Below are 24,442 nucleotides of genomic sequence, written 5' to 3' on the forward strand. Positions count from 1 at the left end.
ATGACAAATAATTGTACATTTGTACTGCCAAAGCTTTTGCAGCTTAGCTGCAAACAAAGAAAAACTAAACAAAAATGTAGTGCAAAAACAAGACAAAATATACAGTGATTGAAATATTATGAAAATAAAATAATAATAAAATATATGAAATAAAAAAAATAAAAAATGTTAGAAATAATGGAAATAACATATATAAATAATTATGACATTAAAGAATAAAGTGTTTTAGAAATAAAGGTAAAAAAAAAAGAAAATACAAATAATTATTTCAAATCAAATTTAAAAAAGTAATATAATTCAAATGAAAAAAATATATAATAAAACTGATATAATATAAAATGTTAAAAATGTAAAACATATTTTAAATTAAGAATATAATACAAATCTAAAAATATAATAAAAACTATATAATATAAAATTAAATATTCTCACAATAAATATTTATGACATTAAAGAATAAAATGTTTAAGAAATAAAGGTAAAAAAATTAAAATAATTTATTAAAATCAAATTGAAATTCAAATGTAAAGCTTTATACTAAAAGCCATATAATATAAAATAATGGAATATGACAAAAATATGACATTTAAGAATAAAAATGTAAACAAATGAACAAAATAATGCAAATATAAAAATATTAAATGTAAAAATAATAATAATGAACATACAAAAATATATAATAAAATTAAATAATGTAAAATAATAAAATATTCTTGTTATAATAAAAAGTTGACATAAAAAATAAAAATGTTAGAAATTAAGGTTAAAAACCCCACAAATAATTAAAATATAAAAACTATAAACATAAAAATATAAGTCAAATATAGAAATATATAATATAAACTTTTATAAAATAATAAAATATTCTTATTATAATAAATCAAACTTATGACATTAAATAATAAAACAATAAAGACAAAAATTTAATTATAGGTAAATAATAAAATAATCACAACACAAATCTAAAATGTATATAATAAAAACTACATAGTCTAAAATAGACATTCTTATAATAATAAGTAAGAAAATATTTTTTTCTCTCAGTTTTAATGTGCTTTATTGGCATGCCATTGTGCATTTGCAGCTTAGCTGCTTATAACAAAATAGCAAAAAAAAAAAAAAAAAAAAAAAAAAATATATATATATATATATATACAGAGTAATTCATAAATATAAAATGGAATAAAAGATTATGAGAAATAAAGTAAAAAAAATACTATAAATACTATGTAAAATAATATGAGTTTAAAATCTATATAATAAAGTACATACTATATAAAGAATGCATAAAAAATGATACATCCCCCCCCCTCTCTCTCTCTCTCTCTCTCTCTCTCTCTCTCTCTCTCTCTCTCTCTCTCTCTTAAAATATGGTCGTGGCATAGTGCTGCTCAGACAGAGAGTGAAGCACTTCGTCGCAGTGTGTATTCCTGAAATGCCTGTCTATGTTTAAACCCGACTGGACGGATGGAGACTATAGAACTGACAGCCTGAGACTTTCACATGATTTGGATGATTGTGCTGCGTTAATTAAAGAGGGGGACATTTGACCGATGCCAACATCCAGAGAGCGTCTGTGCCCATGCCAGCGTGTGCGGTGAAGTTGGATTGCGGATTGCTTATTAAATCGAGCTTGAAACCTGATCAGATCCATTCGACACCGCGGATGTGTGTGTGTTGATTCTTCTGTTGTGCTTTGTACAGATGCATTTCTCTCGTCTGTGCCACCTGCCAGGGATCCATGCAAAATAATTACACGAGTTAAGGGGAAGCGTTTATTTTTAATGTGATTTACGCTGATTCGCCTGAAGGTTACAGACAATGAAGTGACGATACTTGCGACTTATTTCAGTGAACATCCTAAAGACTTCGGTGGGATAATCGCTGATAATTGACGAGAACAATCAGTAAGGGTTCGCATTATTGTCGGTCCAGAAGCATAAGAGTTCAGTTCTTTAAACTCCACTTTGCAGCACTGTAAACAAATGGTCTCCAATTTGTTCTTGTAACCTCAAAATGTGCTTCAGATTTTATTCGAGTTAAAATATGATTAATATGACAGAATCAACTTGACCACATCAAGTTATTCCAAGTCATTTTAAGGGTCAGATCAGGTAGAATTAGTTCTATAAAGTAAAAACTGAAACTGACAGTGCAGGGAACTTACAGGAACGTGTTGTGGATGCTGGAAGACCATTGTGAAGATGTTATGTGTACTATTATAGCTGCACCTGATGTTTGTTTTTGGAGGGATTTTTGAAACCCCTTTCTAGTGTTTTCACCGTTACCCCACATGCGCCACCAACACACCTGACCAAGGGCGTGAAGTTCCTCAACTCCTCCTAAAGTCTCAGGATTTGATTTATTAAAACGTTTTGGGAGGAAACCCTTAAGAGCCATGGATCTTAAGACTGAATCTGATGACAACCTAGACTGTGAGCAGCCCGCGCCCATTGAGGTTTTCGCCAGCAGGTCCACGCTGCATGGCATCTCGCACATGTTCAGTTATGAACGCCAGTGCATTAAACGATGCATCTGGATCATATTTTTCCTGGGTTCGTTTTCGTTCCTGGTGCTTGTGTGCGTGGACCGTGTCAGATTTTATTTTCAGTATCCTCATGTTACAAAACTGGACGAGGTTTCGGCACCAATGATGACGTTTCCGGCCGTTACATTCTGCAACCTGAACGCTTTCCGCTTCGGCCGTGTCACGCGCAACGACCTGTACCACGCGGGCGAGCTGCTCGCGCTGTTAAACGGCAGGTACGTTCAACACTGTAATCCCCTGAGAAATATGTAAACCACAGCTCAAATGGAAAAAATGGAATGAGTGAGGACACCAAAGAGCACAAAACTTGTCGGAAATACCGTAATTACGAAATGCGGCAATTCGAGCTGTTTACGTTGAACTCTGAAATTAGTTGCAATAACACTTGTTATGCTAAAATGAATCAATAAAGTGATTTGTTGTTGATGACTCTAAAATATTTCAGGACTACAAAATATTGGAGAACATAGATGGTAGCATTAAAGGGCATAAAATACGCCTATGTGAAAGTTGCTACTTACCATTAACCGTTGAAAACGCTGCCATTTTTGTTGTTGTTTTCATAAGCCGTCCAAACGGTCAAGTGGAAGAACGTCAAAGACATGAAGGTTTTTTACTAATTTAAAGCACGTAATTACAGTAATTCTTACTTGTTGTGAATGCAACAGAGTTGGCTAGCTGAGACAGAGGTTTGTTGATATTTGAAAAACTGTGCTGTGGTACAACTTCAAGCTATTTTCTTCTTTTTTTTTTAACCTACCCAATAGCACTGGTGTGTCTCAGAGATGTCTGTTAGATCTTTTCATCTAGCATTACAATCTAACATCTGCTAAGTATCTGAAAAAGATCATAAACATCTCAAAGACATCTGCTGAATGCCTTATTGACATCTGACAGGAAACGTCTTAGAGATGTATCGCAGATGAGCAAGCAACCTAAAATAATTCACACACACATAGACGCCTGGGTTATGTAGGTGTGCAATCACCACAGACCTCTATTTGATGTATGTGTTTACATCTGGAAGACGTATTTGTATTGATTTTTTCTCCCTAATTTGGAATGCCCAATTCCCAATGCGCTCATAGTCCTCGTGGTGGCGTAGTGACTCAATCCGGGTGGTGGAGGACGAATCTCAGTTGCCTCCGTATCTGAGACCGTCAATCCATGCATCTTATCATGTGGCTTGTGCGCGTATGAAGGCCCACGCTATTCTCCGCGGCATCCACACACAACTCACCACACGCCCCACCGAGAGCGAGAACCACACATTGTAGCGACCACGAGGAGGTTACCCCATGTGACTCTACCTTCCCTAGCAACCGGGCCAATTTGGTTGCTTAGGAGACGTGGCTGGAGTCACTCAGCACACCCTGGATTCAAACTCGCGACTCCAGGTGTGGTAGTCAGCGTCAATACTCGCTGAGATACCCAGGCCCCCTGGAAGACAGGGGCATAACTATAGGGAGGGCAGAACCTAGGGCCCGGGGTGAGAGGGGGCCCGCAACAGTCGACCAAAAGGAACCATAAAAATGACTACGACGTGTGACGATAAACGACCCAGGCTCCCCAAGGAGTGGGCCCGACAGGTTCTTTGCACTGGTGACCCGTAAGATCCAAGTTACGCCACTGAATACGTCTATAAGAAGTATGTCAATTAGTTTGCCTCAGATGTCAATAAGACGTTCAGCAGATGCCTTTGAGACGTTTATGATTTAGAATGTTTGTAAATCTGATCTTTTTAAGATGCTTAGCAGATGTTAATTAGATCGTGATGAAACGCTCTTAAACGGATATCTCAAAGACGCACGTGTGCTGAATATGCAGGATTGTTGGCGTTTTAGCTTTTCCTTTTTTGAGCAGTTTTTTCTGACGTATTTCTGAGGATTAAGGCATTGGAAGTTTTCAGACGTACCAACCTGTCATTGAGGAGGTTAATGGCTATATTTTGAATATTATAGCTACATAATTTAGTTGTACCACAGAAGGTCAGGAAGCAGATATTTCTGAAATAGTGTTGTGAAACTGCACACTTGATTCAAGTATAAAAGTTATTTCTCTTAATTAACATATGTTTATATTATGTTCCTTATTTTTGCTGTCTGTAAGTTTATCAGTGGTAAGCCTATCTCTGAGGACCATGAGGTTGTAAGTTCTGTCATTCAGTTGTTTTAGACTTTCATAACGGAGATTAAATGTCGTTTTGAATATTATTCATTTTGGGAAGTGGAAACTTTTTGTGAAAAACACTCGTAAAAGATTGTTGACAGGTTAACAAATGTGTTTCAGGGTTTAAGCCAGTGTGATGGCTTCAAAGTCTGACTTGTAAAATGCAATCTGAATCTGTATTTTAACTTTGATCACAGTTGAAAACATAAGCTCTAAACATTTTACCCCATTGAAAATGAGAGGCAAGTCAGATGGTTGACTTGCCTGTCCGTAAATGAAAAACGATTGCATCCCCTCAGGTGTTGAAAGCACCAGCAAGGGCTGAAGTGACTCATCATTGATTCGATGTAACTGATAACACCATGTGTTGTGCTTGTGGTGAGAACGCAGCTATTAGAGCAGCAGAAGTTTGGATTCTCGTCTCAGGACTGTTGATTGTCACGCTGTGGTCAGACTGACTCCAGAACACATCGAATACATCAGTGTCTCTATTGGCAGTTCGATCGGTCTCATCGCTTTCCTATAAGAACACATTTGAAAGGTTTGATTAATTGATGCTGGTTTTAGCTTCATTGAAAAATCACATTCAAATAATCCAGTTTATATACATTTTGCTAGATTACATTTGGGTACGGAATAGTTCATCCAAAAATTAAAATTCTGTCATCATTTACTCAGATAATGAGTTTTGTCTCGGGAAGAGGACGTTTTTAAGCTGGGGACATAAACAACAGTATATCTCGGAGAAACAATTGAAATCTCATTTATGATTTTCTTTCTTTCTCATGGGCTGTCCCAAAGCTGTTAGTTCAGAGAACAACTTTTAAACATCTTTTCCCCTCTACAGGCATTGCTTGGGAAACAATGACTATAGAACACAAAGCAGCCAATATAAGCCCTATTACCATGGGAACCACAGAGATTTTCTAGGCAAGGTTTGCATTACTAACTCACTCACCTAAAAACACAGTTAACTATTCTCTACACCCAATCAGAATCTGTGGCTGCATCCCAATTTGCATTCTGTTCATTGTATTTGTAGGTAAGATTAAGGCCAAGTCCACAATAATAAGTTTTCTTTAAAAATGCATTGATTTTGCCATGTTTAGGGCACGCATTCACACTAGAATGGTGTTTTCCTCCATTGGAAATGCAGCGCTTTTGTTAGTGTGGATGTGGCCTAAAATGAGTCCTTCCCAATTCATAGTATGTTGCATATACATGGATTAGCCAAAACATTATGACCACTCAAAGGTGAAGCGAATAACGTGAATCATCTCCTAACATGGCCACATGTCAAGGTCTGGGTAGATTAGATGGTAAGCGAACAATCAGTCCTCATAATCAGTGTGTTGAATGCAGGAGAAATGGGCAGGAGTAAAGACCTGAGCTACTTTGACAAGGGCCAGACGACTGGTTCAGAGCATCTCTGAAATGGTAAGGCTAGTGGGGTGCTCCCAGTCAGCTGTGGTGAGTATCTACTGACAGTGGTCCGAGGAGGGACAAACAACAAACTGGCGACAGGGTGTTGGGTGCCCAAGGCTCATCGATTTGCGAGGGCAACGAAGGCTATCCCGTCTTGTCCGAGGAATGTGTCACAACACACAGTGCATCACACCCTGCTGCGTATGGGGCTGCGTAGCCGCAGACCGGTCAGAGTGCCCATGATGACCCCTGTCTGAGCGTCAGAACTGGAGCAGTGGAAGAAGGTTGCCTGGTCTGACGAGTCCCATTTTCTTTTATATCATGTGGACGGTGGTGTACGTGTGCACCGTTTCCCTGTGGAAGTGATGGCACCAGGATGCACTGTGGGAAGATGACAAGCCGGTGTAGGCAGTGTGATGCTCTGGGCAATGTTGTGTTGGGAAACACTGGGTCTAGCCATTCATGTGGATGTCAATTTGACACGTGCCAACTACCTAAACAAAGTTGCAGACCAGGTACACCCCTTCATGACAATGGTATTACCTGATGGCAGTGGCCTCTTTCAGCAGGATAATGCACCCTGCCACACTGCACACATTGTTCGGGAACATGATGAAGAGTTCAAGGTGTTGCTCTGGCCTCCAACTTCCTCAGATCTCAATCTGAATGAACATCTGTGCTGGACCAACAAGTCCGATCCATGGTGGCTCCAACTCGCAACTTAAAGGACTTGAAGGATCTGCTGCTAATGTCTTGGTGCCAGATACCACAGGACACCTTCAGGGGTCTTGTAGAGTCCATGCCTTGGCGGGTTGGCACTGTTTTGACGGCACGCGGAGGACCAACAGCATATTGTAGGTGGTCATAATGTTTTGGCTCATATGTGTAGTATGAAAAATGCATCTAGAGAAGATGAATTTGTGACTTAAAGTAAAATAAAAAAAGAGGAATTTGAAGCCAAATTTGTTATCACAGTTTGTACCTAAAAGTGAATAATTTTCACCATGAAAGGTCACCATGAAATCAACATTTTTATATTTAACTTTTTGCAAAACACAATTGTGCATGTTTCATTGGTGTATGTTATTCCAAAGGGAAAAATATTCATCTTTGTACTCTTTCAACAGATTAAAATAACTTGTTCCCTCTCTGAAACGACTTTCCTGTTTGGCTGACATCATCAAGCCCTCTTATTTTTTTAAACACTTGTCATGTCGAGAACTCTTTTCATGATCCAGACAAAGTCCCACTAATATTTAGATAACTGAATATCCTTTTTCACAATATGTCACATTACTGAAGTTAAATTGGTTTACAAACACCATTTTATGTTGATTTAAGTTGTAACAAAGTCCCTTTTCAAGGCAAGTCAGTCCACTCGGCAGCCATCTTTGGAACGCTCCCAAGCAGCACTTTTTGGTTCTGGTGTTGATTGAAAAGCTATGTCTGTATCTAAAAGCTGATTGGCTCTTTTACCTTTAAGGCGGGACTTCCATTTCTACATCTGCCATATTGTGTGTTCATATTTCTCCCATTCATTTTAATACAAGTGCTCCGTCTCAGGCTTTGATTGTAATGAATTTAGCTAAATGCAGACGCATCTAAACGCAAACACTGGTGATGTACTTTCCAATCACAAACAAAGTACATAATTAGTTCATAGTATCAGTATGTTAATTGGGATGCAGCTTATGAGTTGTGCTGGAAGTGGCTGGCCATGTTTTGCATTGCAACATCTTCATTATCTTTTAAAGTCTGACTTACTGTAGATATGAATAACCTGTATTCATCCGGTTTTATTGAAGATCTTTCCACTGTTCTTAAAGTGTGCTCGAGTACAATACTCTGACATCTCAGGCCGACCGTTATCACAGCGTGATGAGCAGAACTGTCTTCTCCAATCTCAGAGGAATTCATTAGCAGATGTCACTCATCACAATTCTGTTGAGTCTATTAAAGACATTCAGTTTCACATTCACAAGCACAGTGGATGTTAAGCTCTTTAATGCAATATATCCATAGACACCACACTCTACAGTCAGTTCTTAGGAGGATTATACATAAATCATAGTGTGTAAATTTAATATAGTAATGTTAATTACATACAGAACATTCAGTATGATTTATATAGTACTGTATATATTGAAAATGTAATATTAACAATTTTAACTTCTCCTTTTTGACTCATTATATGATTTGATTCCTAGAAGTTCCATTTTTATACAAAATTGGATTAAAAATGCAAAACTAGATTACATTTGACAAAACTCACTGCCAAAATGGTTGCCAAAACATTGCCATGTGGTTGCTAAGGTGTTTAGAGAGGGTTTTAACGCATTGCTAGGGTGTCCTGGGTGGTTGCTAGCTGGTTTCTTACTTTAATGTTAATTTTAGGGACCATTTACCTTCATTGTATGGAAATAAATATGCAATGAAGGTGAACATCTTGAGTAAATTATGACAGAATTTTTAATTTCATGTTGACTCTTTGCCAAACTGAGTTGTAAGCAAATCACTCCAAGAAGAAAGAAAATCACTTTGCAACTGTGTGTTTTTTCCCTCTGGAAGTGAGTCATTGTGGCATAAGATATTTGTGACACACAAACACCCATACATCCACCAACATGATCACACGTGAAGTCGGCATGATGTTTCCGATAGTTTCGGTACCCTAGGATCGGCGGCTGTATGCCGACGCGCTGACATGCAGCATTCTTAACAGACATGATTGCTGTGGTTTCAGTGTATTTACCTTTCCACCAGGTGTGTTTGGCAGCGCGTTGCATCAGCTGTGTGGGAGACTAGGGTTCAAAGCCAGACAATAACCACATATGAATAATCAATGACGAGCACGATTCGGAGGTTTCACTTTTCCCTCTAACATTACTTTTTTACACCACTAATGGTTAAGGTAATGTTTGGGTTTGTGTTGGGGGATAGAACTATAAGTATATGCTTTTCTCTTCATTGTATAACATCCTGTAAAGCTTTTGGCGACCTCCACTGGACATAAATGGAACTCACATGTGCCCATATGCCCTACAACACTTACCGCTTTGGCCACTGGGGGCAGCGTTTTGAAATTTCGGTTAACGTATACCGATTTCGACGAAAGAAATGTCAGTCTACTCTTTCCGATTTCACTGTGAGATCAGGCTGCATCCACCTTAAACACACACACATAACACATCCATGCACATAATTCAACTTAAAGTTTAAAAAAATAAAAAAATGCAATTCCCTGTGCTGCACTGGCTGGATATTTTCGGTTGATCGATCCAGTGTTGTGCTTTGCCTGAGGCGCGGTAAAAGAGAACCGCTGTGCAACATATTAGAATGTCACTAGAACAATCTCAATTTTCCAGCACGAGAATCGCAAGCGTGACCCCCACCCATCCTTCACTGTGTTCTCGAGTTACACACAGCTAAGAGAAATTCATCGAGTCATACACTGCCCAGTGACATTCGCATAAGAATGTGTCTGCTTTCTGAAACACACAGCAGAATATATTTTATATTTTCTAATGGTCTTATTAATTTTAAGACTCAAAACAAGTGTTCTTTCCAAACCATATAGTGAGTTGAACTGAATAAGTGTGCTATTTTTGTTTTACCAGTTAAATATGCAGACTGAAAGACTTTTCCTTATACAAAACTTATTTGGTCAAAATTATTTTTAAGCTGAAGTGTGTAACTTCTACAGAGCTCCTTAGAAGACAGGGAGGGAATTTATTTTCTCATACAGTTTTGCGTTCACCTGCAAGAGTTTTGTGTTCCTTTGTAAATAGCTTTCCATTTTCATACAATAAGTTTAGCATTCCCTCACAATAAGTTTTCTGTTACATTTTGCATACTCTCGAGAAATAAGTTTTGTGTTCTCTGGAGCAATACGTTTTGCAGTCCCTCGAGAAATATGTTTTGTGTTCCCTTGAAAGAAGTTTTGCATTCTCTTGCAATAAGATTTGCGTTCCCTTAAAAGAAGTTTTGCGTTCCCTCACAACAAGCTTTGTGGTCCTTCGCAACAAGCTTTGCATTCCCTTGCAGTAGTTTTGTGTTCTCTCACAAAATGTTTTGTGTTTTCACGCAATAATTTGTTTTTCCTCACGACAAGTTTTGCATTCTCTCGCAATAGCTTTGCATTCTCTTAGAAATATTTTCACAGAGCAATACGTTTTGCGTTCTCTCTAGCAATTAGTTTTGCGTTCCCTGGAGCAATAAGTTTTACGTTCCCTGGAGCAATACGTTTTGTGTTCCCTCGAGCAATACGTTTTGTGTTCCCTGAAGCAATACATTTTGCATTCCCTATACCAATACGTTTTGCGTTCCCTCGAGCAATACATTTTGTGTTCCCTGGAGCAATACGTTTTGCGTTCCCTCGAGCAATCCGTTTTGTGTTCCCTGGAGCAATATGTTTTGCGTTCCCTCGAGCAACACGTTTAGAATCCCTGGAGCAGTACTTTTTGTGTTCTCTAGCAATTCGTTTTGCGTTCCCTGGAGCAGTACGTTTTGCATTCCCTGGAGCAATCCATTTTGTGTTCCCTGGAGCAATACGTTTTGCATTCCCTTGAGCAATACGTTTTGCGATCCCTCGAGCAACACGTTTAGAATCCCTGGAGCAGTACGTTTTGCATTCTCTCTAGCAATTCGTTTTGCGTTCCCTGGAGCAGTACGTTTTGCATTCCCTGGAGCAATACATTTTGTGTTCCCTGGAGCAGTACGTTTTGCATTCCCTGGAGCAATCCATTTTGTGTTCCCTGGAGCAATACGTTTTGCGTTCCCTCGAGCAATACATTTTGCGATCCCTCGAGCAACACGTTTAGAATCCCTGGAGCAGTACGTTTTGCGTTCTCTCTAGCAATTCGTTTTGCGTTCCCTGGAGCAGTACGTTTTGCATTCCCTGGAGCAATACATTTTGTGTTCCCTGGAGCAATACTTTTTGTGTTCTCTCTAGCAATTCGTTTTGCATTCCCTGGAGCAGTACATTTTGCGTTCTCTCTAGCATTCGTTTTGAGTTCCCTGGAGCAATACGTTTTGCGTTCCCTGGAGCAATACGTTTTACGTTCCCTCGAGCAACACATTTGCGATCCCTCGAGCAATATGTTTTGCGTTCCCTCGAGCAATACATTTTGCGTTCCCTATACCAATACGTTTTGCATTCCCTCGAGCAATACATTTTGTGTTCCCTTGAGCAATACATTTTGCGTTCCCTGGAGCAATACGTTTTGTGTACCCTCGAGCAATATGTTTTGTGATCCCTTGAGCAACACTTTTATGATCCCTCGAGCAATACATTTGCAATCCCTCGAGCAATACGTTTTGCATTCCCTTGAAAGAAGTTTAGCATTTTCTTGCAATACATTTTGCATTCCCTCGCAATAGATTTTGCATTCCCTCACAATAGATTTTGCATTCCCTCACAATAGGTTTGCGTTCTCTTAAAAAATGTATGCATTTCCTCCCAATAAGATTTGTTCCCTCACAGCAATTTTGTGTTTCCTCACAAGAAGTTTTGCATTCCCTCACAATAAGGGGGAATCAACCTACAAATGGATTCCATATAGCTGACTATGCAAATTAATCTAGGATAGAAGAAAGTATAGCAAAAAAAATATGCATTACTGTTAACATTTTATAAACATGATATTATCCCTAATAGGTTGAATAACCCACAACAATTCAAACATCCTTTCCATTTATTTTGTTTTCAAAGCACAGACACCAGTGTGAAGTTATGTTCTTGTTGCCATGCAGTAGAAGCGATTCTTGTTGTTTGCGCTCTAAGGGGGCAGCAGAGACGAGGTGTTGCGACCAGGAGCCGGGGGAACATCAGTGGGATTTGAGTGGTTGAAAATGCAGAAGCAATTAACTTGTGTCTCATAAGCCATGTGATATAAAATGATTTATCCCTGAGTAATTAGCACTGTTTTTGAAACCGCACTGTTGCTGTGTTGATATACCAGCCCCGCTGTGCCCACCAGCCCTCTGTCATTTCAATGCTTTGCACCAGAGAAATGCCCGTGCGATGCTTTGTGCCACTTCACAGGCAAAAGCGCTACAGCTCAAAGAGTTTTACAGAGTACAGAAAGCGATGAAAGTAAGGCAAAAGGACACGCGCGGAGCTAAAAGCTTGTTTGTGGCGGTATGGGGTGGTTTCAGACTTGGTTAGGTTGCATGAAAGCTAAACCACATTCTTTAAGATGCTCTGGCTTTTATGTAAACAAAGGTCCTTATTATGTACATTTGTTTCAAATTGAAGATTTTGCCATTATTCTCCATCGCGCCGTTCCAACCCCGTATGACGATTTTCTTCCGTGGAACAAAAAACAGGTTAATTTTTTTAAATTGGTTTTAAGAGCTATAGCACAGGGCTAGATTTGCAGTTAATAAAGTCTTAAAGGTGGGTCTGTTCCTCATACAAACCTACTACTTCTGAAAACTTGAAAATAGCATATGAGTCATAAGGACGACTTTTGTTTATACTTTTGGTATACAAATCACCATCCACTTTCATTGTATGGAAAGAGCCGCTCAGACATTCTGCCTAACATCTCATTTTTGCGAGTTAGGTCACATGAAAACGGATAGCAGTGCCTGCAAAATGTCTATAATGTAAATGTAAGTCTTAATTATGTACATTTGTTTGTTCAAATTGCACTTCAGTGCAGAGAGTTTACATGTGCTGTATGTGTTTACAACTTTCAAGTGCAACCAAACTGCATAATGGGAAAAAAAATCACTTCTTTGGTTTATGTAAAGCAAGCAGTTTGCATCCAGAATACCAACATTTCGCCTGACTCCATTGCTCACTTTAAATCTCTTGATAACTTTTGGAAGACTTTCTAGACTTTCCAAACACCTCATTCTCTAAGTGCAGGCGAGAGTTAATGCGCAATAACGGTACATTTGTTGCGGTACGATGTTTAATCGAGCTTACAGGCGCATCTGTGGTCCTGTAATCACAAAAGCCTGTTTGAAAGATGAAACTAGTATTTATTCAGTACGGTCACACCATTGAGAGAGATGAGGAAGCTGATGGTCTGTCATTTGTTATACCGTCTTCGTAAAATAAAAGTGCTTATGGCCCATAATCCAATTGTGCTTCTCCCAACCCCACTTATGGAGCTTCAAGCTGATTACTTTAGGGAGTTCTGGCAGGGCTATATTAAAAGTTTACACACACATACACACACACACACACACACACACACACGCAGATTTCTAAGCCCGCAGACCTGCTGGCGAGGGAAAGGATAACTTACAGTCCTAATTCATTTGGTTGAGTCCTAAAGACTTACTCTGCTGCATCTGTTTCCTGATTGCATCATCAAACCATGCGTCTGTATTAGGTGAATTAAAAATATCAGGGAAAGGTGAAGAACCTTGCAGAACCACAAGACCATTGATGGACTCATAAATCTTCTTACATGGCTTTTGCCAACCTGGTCTCAAAGCAAGTCGTAATAGTAGTACGAGATGATGAAATCGTACAAAGTTGGCTCGTACAAAAAACTGCAACTTTTGCTCCCATAGAGAAAATAAAACGAACCTTCGAACCGTTATTGTTTTTTGTTTTTTTACGAAGTTTAACCCCTAAAGGGGCAGTCACACTAGGCACAATAACGCAACGTACCAGAATATGATGTCACATGGGAGGTCTTCTGGTGTAAGTAAATAATACATCATAAATAACAAATAATGTTCTATTAAAAATGTTTAAATATTCGTAGTAAACTAAATAAACTTTCGTCCACATCTGAACGTGAAATTTCTTCACATGACTTTGTTGCTGGTCTCGTTTGTTCAGATGCGTTCGAATGGATTGCATAGTGTAGTGTGATCGCCCTTAAAGCAAACCCTAATGAGACGAGAGAAGCGTGTTACAGGTTACTGACATACAGTCATTTTTATTGCATAAATAAATATGGAATGAGCAACCGAATTTGTTTGCAGATGTTTCCCTTCTTAAAATAAAGTATTTGCTCAAATTGAATGCCTGTATTGTGTCGATTTGAAATCTGTTTGTTGATTGGTTGGTTTTTATGAGAATAAAAGTTGTACTTTTTCATATAAGCCAAATCGTACAATATCTTCTGATTTTCGTACGATCATCTCGTACAAATTATTATGAGTTGTCTTGACACTTGAGTGTGTTTGAGATGACCGTCTGTGAAAACGACAACATTTTGTGAATAAATGGGGGGCTAAAGAAACGCTGTTAAATCGTTAGTCAACGTGAAATCAAAATTGACGCTGTTTACTTTCATAATGCATGTTCCTGATCTTATTGTGCGAAATTTAAAGGTTTACGTTATTTTAAAGAAAAAAAACGTTCTCCGTGTTATAGAGCAAGATATTGCCAACCAATTCATGGTACAATATGTTTCGCGATATATAGTCATTATTCAGTATAGTGATGTCAAAAGTACCGGTACTTCGGTACAGGGGTGGACTGGCCATAGGGAGAACCGGGACTTTTCCCGGTGGGCCGGCCGCGAAACGGGGCCGAACGGGCAGCGATAAGCTGAAACGGGCTGCCGCATTATGCCGAACGTGCCGCGACTGGCTGAAGAGGGCCGCAAAACGGCGCCGCGATATGCAGAAAAGAACAGCGACCCCCCCCCCCCCCTTTATTTATATCGCATTTAAAACAACAGAGTTGACCAAAGTGCTTCACAGTAATACAATTTGTAACACAATGACCACATACACAAACACCAGTAATCTAAAACACAAAATACAAACTCTCCAAAACTCAAAGGCCAGTGTAAAGAGATTTCAGACGTGACTTAAAAGTCTCTGTGCTGCAAACTTTTTATCTGGAAAGTGACGCTTCAGGCAAAAAATACACGTCATAATAAAAGCACGATTCAAAATAAAAGCTAGATGCCTGAAATTGAAGAAATTGTGACAGAAATATATTTCAACTGCATAGTTAAATGTAATATTAACTGTAATGATAATAATAATAATAATAATAATAATAATAATAATAATAATTAAGCAATATATCACAAACAAGACTGCTGTTGAATAAAAGTGTTTGAGAATGAATTGATTAGACACCATTTTGATGATGAAATTAAATTCAACTTTAATAAAAATAAAAAGGAAAACATGATTTGGTGCTTCTTAAAAACATTTAAACAATGCATCCTTGATTGAGAAACGAAACATTGAAAGGAAACATGCATTTCTTTTACTTTATTATTTACATTGAAATGTAACTTTTTAAAAATGCTAAATGGCCGTGTTCAGTAACATATTAGCATATTTTTGCTGTGGTATCAAAATTGGTATCGAGAACCGTGAAATTTCACTGGTATCGGTACGACTACTAAAGTTTTGGTACCGTGACAATACTAGTTCAATATATCACGATACCTCATGAGTTTGTGCTTATTTAAATGAACTGCTTCTTCATTTTTGTATATTTGGACATGCTATGAATACACAAAGAGATAAATACAAATATTGATACAGGGATCTCGATATATCGATATATAATTGAATTGGCACAGCCCTACGTTGTAATTTCTGCTGACGTCACCTAGACCATGCAGGCTATTAGTTGATGTTAAACAATAGTGAAAAAGCTACTGAATTTAATCATTGTTTTAGTCTACTGTTGTAGGTTATTCAGCCTTTATACAATTTTGCCAAGTGTTAACAGTAATTTAATGCTGTGATATCACTTTATATAGTTGTCTTTAACTAATATGTACTAACATTAAAATACATACAATATAGTGTATTTATTGTGTAACTACATGTTGTTCTGCGAAATTCTTACAAGATTCACAATTGCTGCTACTGAGGTTGAGGTACGGGTAGGGTTAGGGTGAGAGGGAAGGTTAACAGTGTAACTACAAATGTAATTTAATACAGGTATTTTAAATGTAAGTACCATGCAACAACACCTATGTACATAATAACCCTTAAAAAAATCAAGAGTTCATGTGGAAATTCGCCACTGATGATTTTCACGTGCAAATGAGCTTTGCGGCAAACTTGCGGCAAATTGTCCATTGTTGCCAAAGGTTTGCCGGAGGTTCACCATTACCGGCGAAGAGCTGCAAACTTGCGGCAAATTGTCCATTGTTGCCAAAGGTTTGCCGGAGGTTCACCATTACCGGCGAAGAGCTGCAAACTTGCGGCAAATTGTCCATTGTTGCCAAAGGTTTGCCGGAGGTTCACCATTACCGGCGAAGAGCGGCAAACTTGCGGCAAATTGTCCATTGTTGCCAAAGGTTTGCCGGAGGTTCACCATTACCGGCGAAGAGCTGCAAACTTGCGGCAAATTGTCCATTGTTGCCAAAGGTTTGCCGGAGGTTCACCATTACCGGCGAAGAGCTGCAAACTTGCGGCAAATTGTCCATTGTTGCCAAAGGTTTGCCGGAGGTTCACCATTACCGGCGAAGAGCTGCAAACTTGCGGCAAATTGTCCATCGTTGCCAAAGGTTTGCCGGAGGTTCACCATTACCGGCGAAGAGCTGCAAACTTGCGGCAAATTGTCCATCGTTGCCAAAGGTTTGCCGGAGGTTCACCATTACCGGCGAAGGGCTGCAAACTTGCGGCAAATTGTCCATCGTTGCCAAAGGTTTGCCGGAGGTTCACCATTACCGGCGAAGAGCTGCAAACTTGCGGCAAGTTTAGAGTTTTTGTAAGGGAAGTACATTGTATCAAATGCTTAAGTACATAGTAGTTAAAGACACCGAGTATAAAGTGTGTCCATTGCCATTAATCCAATAAAGATTATAGCTACAAAAAAAGAAAGAAAACAGTGCTTTGAAGGGCAGGTTAAATCTACTTTCTTAGTTGCTCGTATCCCAGATGTGACCCTACTTTCTAAATAAGAGTGTTCTCACTCTAAAAGAGAGAAATAATACTTTCTCACGCACAAAGGTAGACCTCGGTCTCGGTATGAAAAGTGAGCGAACTGCTCCCAGCAGGCATTTAATAAGAGAGTTGTAACAGGCTGCCAGTGGAAATTCAATATTCTCTAAAGGTGAATAAATCACGAACCGCAGGTCTGTGCCAGATCTGGATGTGGGATTGCTTAAGCCTGGAAATTATCATCTTTTTCCTGAAGTTGACGTTGAAATGGTGCAGAGGGTTCTAGGCCTGTGGTTTAAAATTGAGTTCACCTTCAGCTGAGATCATCCTCGCAGAACTGCCGCCTTCTTTATAGCTATTATTAGCCAAGCAAGATATATAAGGTGAAGGTATTAGGATCTCTGGTAAGCGCCGGTCACTCCTACACTCTGGATGAAAAACAAAAAGAAATCTGCAGAAATAAAAATGATATTAACCTTAACTGAACCGAACAAGTCCTTTATTACCCTGATATCCTCCTGGTTACATGAGGTGCTAGTGTCTCAGGGAATAGCCCGAACTAGAGGAGGTAAATCTCCAGAGAACACTTCCAGGGAAAATTGTATGGTTTTTTTTTTTTTTGTGTGTGCAAGTTTTGCAACTTTTTTTGGAAAGTTGAGAGTGTGTAAGCTTTGGTAGATTACCGTTTGGCCTGGTTGTTGGAGCTTGTATTGACATTTGCTAGTTTTCGAAATGTTTCTTTAAAGTCAAAATGAAAAAAACTGACCCTATTTACTTTCTTAACAAAAGTTTCTTGTTTTATTGTAAACTATTTATTGGTGCATGTGTGACGAGGAGGAGGGCGTCCATTGTTACGGCCCGGCCACGCCCTCCTCCTCGTCACGGCACATTATTCTAAGGAAGAAAAAAAAAGCCTTTGTAATCATGATTTCATCAAAATGTAATCGATGAAGTTACCGTTTACAAACAAACGCTTGGTGTCTCTCAAATCTCTCAAATATGGTTATTTTAGCTTAGCGCTTTTTCAAATAACACTGAAAAAATTATCAAAAATTGGATTGTAAACATGTTTGCAAAAGATTGGTGGAAAGTTTTTTCACGTACTGGCTGTTTGAGAAAGTATATGCAAATTTAAAACTCACAATACTTGTAAAATATATCTTAGCATTGATTTTGAATGTCGTAAGTAATTCGTACAATGACATCGGCTTTTGTATTTTTACTTAATGATTAATTTTTTAAATGCTTGCTTGTTAAATGCTGGTCATTTCCAACCTAGTCTAATGACAAGTCGTAATAATCCAACGAGATGGCGAAATTGTCGGAAACCGTACCAGTTGGCTCATCCAAAAACGTACAAATTTTACTCACATAGAGAAAAATAAACAAACCAATGAACAATGTTATTACCCCTAAACCTAAAGCATGTTTGTGATAGGAAAATAACATGGGTGTACCACGAAAGAAAGAAAACATCGGGTTTGGAACGAGATAAGGGAAGCATATTACAGATGTATTTGTATCGATTTGTTGATTTATATGTTGGGAATAATGGGAACAAAAGTCGCACCTTTTTGCATGAGTCAAGTCGTACGCCATTTTACGAGTTCGCCATCTCATTTGAATTATTACGAGTTGTCATGAGACTATGTTGGTAATTTCAGCTATAACTTGCGCCATGTCAGAGTCAACTTCATCCAACCCTCTTATTATTCAACCACCTGTCATATTTGTCACTTTCCACCATCCAATCAATTCCCCATGGAAAAGTCCCACCCTATTTATTTTTTCTCATTGATTACCATGAGAGAGAAAAAACCCATCGCATTTGAATTAAACTTTAAATGATTCAACGCTCACTCTGAGGGAGAAGATTAACAAGCCACTTATGAAATTCCAGCTAATGAGATCTTCAAGCTTGGAGAATTCTCCAGCTAATTGACGTTATTTTTCTGACTTGTGATGATGAACGACAGGGCGCCACAACTCAATAGGAGGTTCCCCTTGTCAAAGAGCATCTGTGTCAGTTTTTCCTAAAGGGGGTCAAGGTTTGGGTGGTTAGCATGGTTGAGTTAGCTCCTGCTGATATTAAATGTTATTTTTTATAATAAGATAAGTTTAATCTTAATGTAATATGTTTGTCGTGCACTTCTGAGTGTTCTAGTCTGTAGTGTGTTTAATTCAAGCGGCTAAGAGCTCGGCTCTAGAATATTTGTAGTTGAGATTAACATCTGTCATATCGTCATTGAAGATGTGTGCCGTTTTAACTGCCTCAGATTAGTTTTTAGGATTGCAAAATATTCAATTAGGCCATATTATTAACCCAGTCATACACACCCAGAGGAAAGTTGTATTGCTCAAGGGTTTTATTTACTCCCAAGAGTTGTGATTATATAAAAATAGACACAAATGAGGCAATTGTTGACATACAGTGACAGTATAGATCTATAAAATGAACGTGGATTGCATAGCTCAGATCATTTGATTGATTCATATTGAGATCTCTGACTTTCGATTGCAGACGTTGGTACTTTGGCAAATCTGAGCACAGTTTAAGGAATTGTTGAGATCTCTACCAAAATTCTGTTAATTATTTACTTTTATGCATTTGGCAGATGCTTTTATCCAAAGCAACTTACAGTGCCCTTATTACAGGGACAATCCCCCTGGGGCAACCTGGAGCTAAGTGCCTTGCTCAAGGACACAATGGTGGTGGCTGTGGGGATTGAACCAACACCCTTTTGTTTACCAGTTCAGTGCTGTAGTCCACTACGCCACCACCAACTATTAGCCATTGAAACTCTACACTAAGATAACAAAAGTATTTCTCAAGAGCAGACAAAGACATTTAAAAACGTTTAAAATCATCCATTTTAAGGAGCAGGTTTTGTCCATGTCCTTCTATTGCTCTTTTTCCTTCCTCAAATCTCTTGGCACAGATGTGAGCTGTCAGACAGACAGGTTTCCTCTCTCTCCTGAGATGAAGGGAGGTGGTGAGACAGGAGGACAGACGGGCTCAAGAGTAAACTGTGTGTTAGACACAGAAATGACAGTGTGCTTTGTGTCCATCTCACTCTTTCACTATGATCCTCTCAATCTCTGCTGCTATCACTTCAGTGAAGTTCTGTGTTCACATTGACCACAAGAGCAGTCGACAGGCTCTCGTTCTACGCATGCTGAGTTCATAGGTCAGAGATGGTTATATACACATTTTCAAGTGTGCAGTGATCAAATAAATTAAGAGTGTTTGGACGTTGCAAGAGTGGAGGATCCCTGTTGGAGATTAAAGGAGTTGTAAGTGATGTTTGATGTTCTGGAACTTCTGCCAGACTTAGATCACGTCCACATTAATCCGTTTTAGTTTGAATACTCTGTTTTCAGTTTCCTAAAGTCATAGTCTTCGAAAGTACAGTATATGGGAATGGGGAGCGTTTTCAAAACGCTTCATTTTTGATGGAGGAAAACGGCATTCTAGTGAGGATAAGAGGCGTAAACGTAGTGAAATTATTGCTACGATTTCAAGCAAAAGTGAACTAGTGTGGACAAGGCCTTGGGAAGCATTCTTAGGCCACATCCACTGGTTTTGATATGTTTAAGCCTCTCATTGAAAATGTAATGGCATTTTCCTCCAAACAAAACGGAGAGTTCCTGCATATGAGCAATGACGCTGTGACGCTGTGGTCATGACGTTACGGAAATATGCTTTCTTAATTGCCGATTAATTGCGATGTTAATTGTGAAGCATCATGGCTGTGGTGTAGCAAACAACTTCATAGATGGTCTAGTGTCTTGTAATCCTCTCCAAATATCTTCAGCAGAAGTTCTTCACATCGTTGGGGTTCTGTAGCCTGCAGAAAATTTAGTTGATTGAATCTTTGTGTTGTTTAGAGAATATTACTGTGATAGTACATGATTAAATGTCACACATGTATAAAATGGTATTATTTGAACAAACTTACATTTCCATGTGAAAATCAATATATTTTTGGTAGTCAAACAGTACCATGGTAATACCATCTGATATTATTACAGTACCATGGTGCCATCTGCCACAGTACTATCTATCATTTTAATATATTTTATTATTATACATTACATTTTTTAATTTTTATTATTCTTGTATTATTATTCTTTTTTAATTATTGTTATTTATTTATTTTTATTCCATTTTATTTTATTTTATGCTTTAATTTTATTTTATAAAATGCAATTTTAATTATATTTTATTTCTCAACCTTCACAACATGCTTGTTTTTATGAAGTATATGTACTGGACTCAACATGTTTGTCCAACAGAATATTTAACATGTATGTGTGATCTTGTCAGGTATGAGATCCGGGACACACATCTGGTGGAGGAGAGCGTTCTGATGACGCTGAAGGATAAGGCGGACTTCTCCAACTTCAAGCCTCGCCCCTTTAACATGCGTGAATTCTACGACCGAACGGGTCACGACATTAAAGAAATGCTGCTGTCGTGCTACTATAGAGGAGCCGAATGCAGTGCAGAAGACTTCAGTGTGGTGAGGAAATGCTAACGGGCTCTTTATTTCAGCTGCGGAGGCATCTTTAACGCTGATTGGAATCATTAGTTGGTGGACACTGGAATTGTGGGAAAATGTTTGTGTGACATCAGTAAAGGTGCAGTTGAAACAACGCTTTGAGAATGCAAAGGGTATGATTTTTTGCTTTCTGTAAGAAAAGATACATCCCAAATAACAAATAATAATCATTTCAAGATGGTAAAATATACCTTCTTCATTAATTTACACTAAAGATAGACAGACAGAAGGGTAGATAGACAGACAGACAGACAGGTAGAAAGATAGACAGATAGAAGGTAGACAGACAAACAGAATGATAGATAGACAGACAGCGAGACAGACAGACAGACAGCGAGGTAGGCAGGCAGACAGATTGATAGACAGATAGAAAGACAAACAGAAGGGTAGATAGACAGATAGGCAGACAGACAGACAGAGAGATAGATAGACAGACAGACAGACAGATGGATGACAGACAGACAGACAGACAGGTAGAGAGACAGACAGACAGATATAAGACAGAAGGTAGACAGACAAATAGATTGATAGATAGACAGACAGCAAAATAGACAGACAGACAGATTGATAGATAGACAGATAGAAAGACAGACAGAAGGGTAGACAGACAGACAGACAGACAGACAGACAGATAGATAGATAGATAGTCAGACAAACAGACAGATATAGACAGACAGAATGTAGACAGACAGACCGATTGATAGATAGACAGATAGAAAGACAGACAGAAGGGTAGACAGACAGATAGATAGATAGAATGACAGACAGAAGGGTAGATAGACAGACAGACAGATTGATAGATAGAATGACAGACAGAAGGGTAGATAGACAGACAGACAGACAGACAGACAGACAGAGAGATAGATAGATAGACAGACAGACAGATAGATGACAGACAGACAGATAGATAGAGAGACAGACAGACAGATAGAAGAGAGACAGACAGGCAGATATAAGACAGAAGGTAGACAGACAAACAGATTTATAGATAGACAGACAGGAAAGTAGACAGACAGACAGATTGATAGATAGACAGATAGAAAGACAGACAGAAGGGTAGACAGACAGACAGACAGACAGACAGACAGATAGATAGATAGATAGACAGACAGACAGACAGACAGATATAGACAGACAGAAGGTAGACAGACAGACAAATTGATAGATAGACAGATAGAAAGACAGACAGACAGACAGACATACAGATAGATAGATAGATAGATAGATAGATAGATAGATAGATAGACAGATAGACAGACAGATATAGACAGACAGAAGGTAGACAGACAGACAAATTGATAGATAGACAGATAGAAAGACAGACAGACAGACAGACAGACAGATAGATAGATAGATAGATAGATAGATAGATAGATAGACAGACAGATATAGACAGACAGAAGGTAGACAGACAGACAGATTGATAGAAAGACAAATAGAAAGGCAGACAGAAGAGTAGACAGACAGACAGGCAGACAGACAGACAGACAGAGAGATAGATAGACAGACAGACAGACAGATGGATGACAGACAGACAGACAGACAGACAGACAGACAGGCAGACAGACAGGCAGACAGATAGAAAGACAGACAGACAGACAGACAGATGGATGACAGACAGACAGACAGACAGGTAGAGAGACAGACAGACAGGCAGACAGATAGAAAGACAGACAGACAGACAGACAGACAGACAGACAGATAGATAGATAGATAGATAGATAGATAGATAGATAGATAGATAGACAGACAGACAGACAGACACACAGACAGACAGACAGTTATAGACAGACAGAAGGTAGACAGACAGACAGATTGATAGATAGACAGATAGAAAGGCAGACAGAAGGGTAGACAGACAGACAGACAGACAGACAGACAGATACATAGATAGATAGATAGATAGATAGATAGATAGATAGATAGATAGACAGATATAGACAGACAGAAGGTAGACAGACAGACAGACTGACAGATAGATAAATAGATAGATAGAGAGATAGACAGACAGACAGACAGACAGACAGACAGACAGACAGACAGATAGATAGATAGATAGATAGATAGACAGACAGACAGACAGACAGACAGACAGATACATAGATAGATAGACAGACAGATAGATAGATAGACAGATAGACAGACAGACAGACAGACAGATAGATAGATAGACAGATAGACAGACAGACAGAAGGTAGACAGACAGACATATTGATAGATAGATAGACAGATAGAAAGACAGTCAGAAGGGTAGACAGACAGACAGACAGACAGACAGATACATAGATAGATAGATAGATAGATAGATAGATAGGAAGTGGTACTTTGTGTTTTTTTGTCTTCCGTGTGTTTTATTAGTTCAAAGACTTTATTGTGGAGATGTTCTGGAGTGCGGAGTGTTTGTCATCTTCAGGTCATAGGTTGAGTTTGTACAATTGTATAATTGCTGGAGAACTGAGGCGAGTGTTTGCCACCCGGTGAGTCGCTGGTCAAGATAGCAGCAGATTATTTTTACCCGTGGGGTCGTATTGATCTGATCCTCTGATAATACTGTGAAGAGGTCTCACTTAAAGCATTCCTTTTATTCCCATGATGATCCGATGATAAGCATATTGGAATGGGTCTGTTCGTCCTCTATTCATCAGCTCTCTTCTTTGTGTCTGAGTGATAATATCCAGAGAGAGAAAGATATTTATATGCACACTGTAATTCATCTTTTTTACTTGAATAGCACAAATGTTTCTGCCTCTATTCCAAGTGGATTTGGTGAAATGCCTTTTTGTTTTGCAGCGTAATGATCTGTTATTGTTGCAGCATCAGACGGCACACCAGATGAACAAGCTTTCAGTTTGAACCGTGAGAGCTATTGATTATTTATCAGAGGTGATTAATTAGTATTATACTG

The 24,442-nt window shown here is 38.6% G+C and overlaps 1 protein-coding gene across 2 annotated transcripts in view; it reads left to right on the forward strand.

Annotated features, from left to right (window-relative positions):
- The first annotated feature begins 1,416 nt into the window (after positions 1-1,416).
- LOC127438488 (acid-sensing ion channel 1B) overlaps positions 1,417-24,442 on the forward strand; it is a 191,705-nt gene continuing 168,679 nt past the window's right edge. For both annotated transcript variants that reach the window (XM_051694115.1, XM_051694117.1), the window contains exons 1-2: positions 1,417-2,763; positions 21,303-21,498. In XM_051694115.1, the coding sequence (XP_051550075.1) occupies positions 2,399-2,763; positions 21,303-21,498 (561 nt within the window). In that variant the 5' untranslated portion in view covers positions 1,417-2,398. The remainder of the gene's footprint in view (positions 2,764-21,302; positions 21,499-24,442) is intronic.

Source organism: Myxocyprinus asiaticus, chromosome 49, assembly GCF_019703515.2.
Source record: "Myxocyprinus asiaticus isolate MX2 ecotype Aquarium Trade chromosome 49, UBuf_Myxa_2, whole genome shotgun sequence".
Taxonomy (NCBI): domain Eukaryota; kingdom Metazoa; phylum Chordata; class Actinopteri; order Cypriniformes; family Catostomidae; genus Myxocyprinus; species Myxocyprinus asiaticus.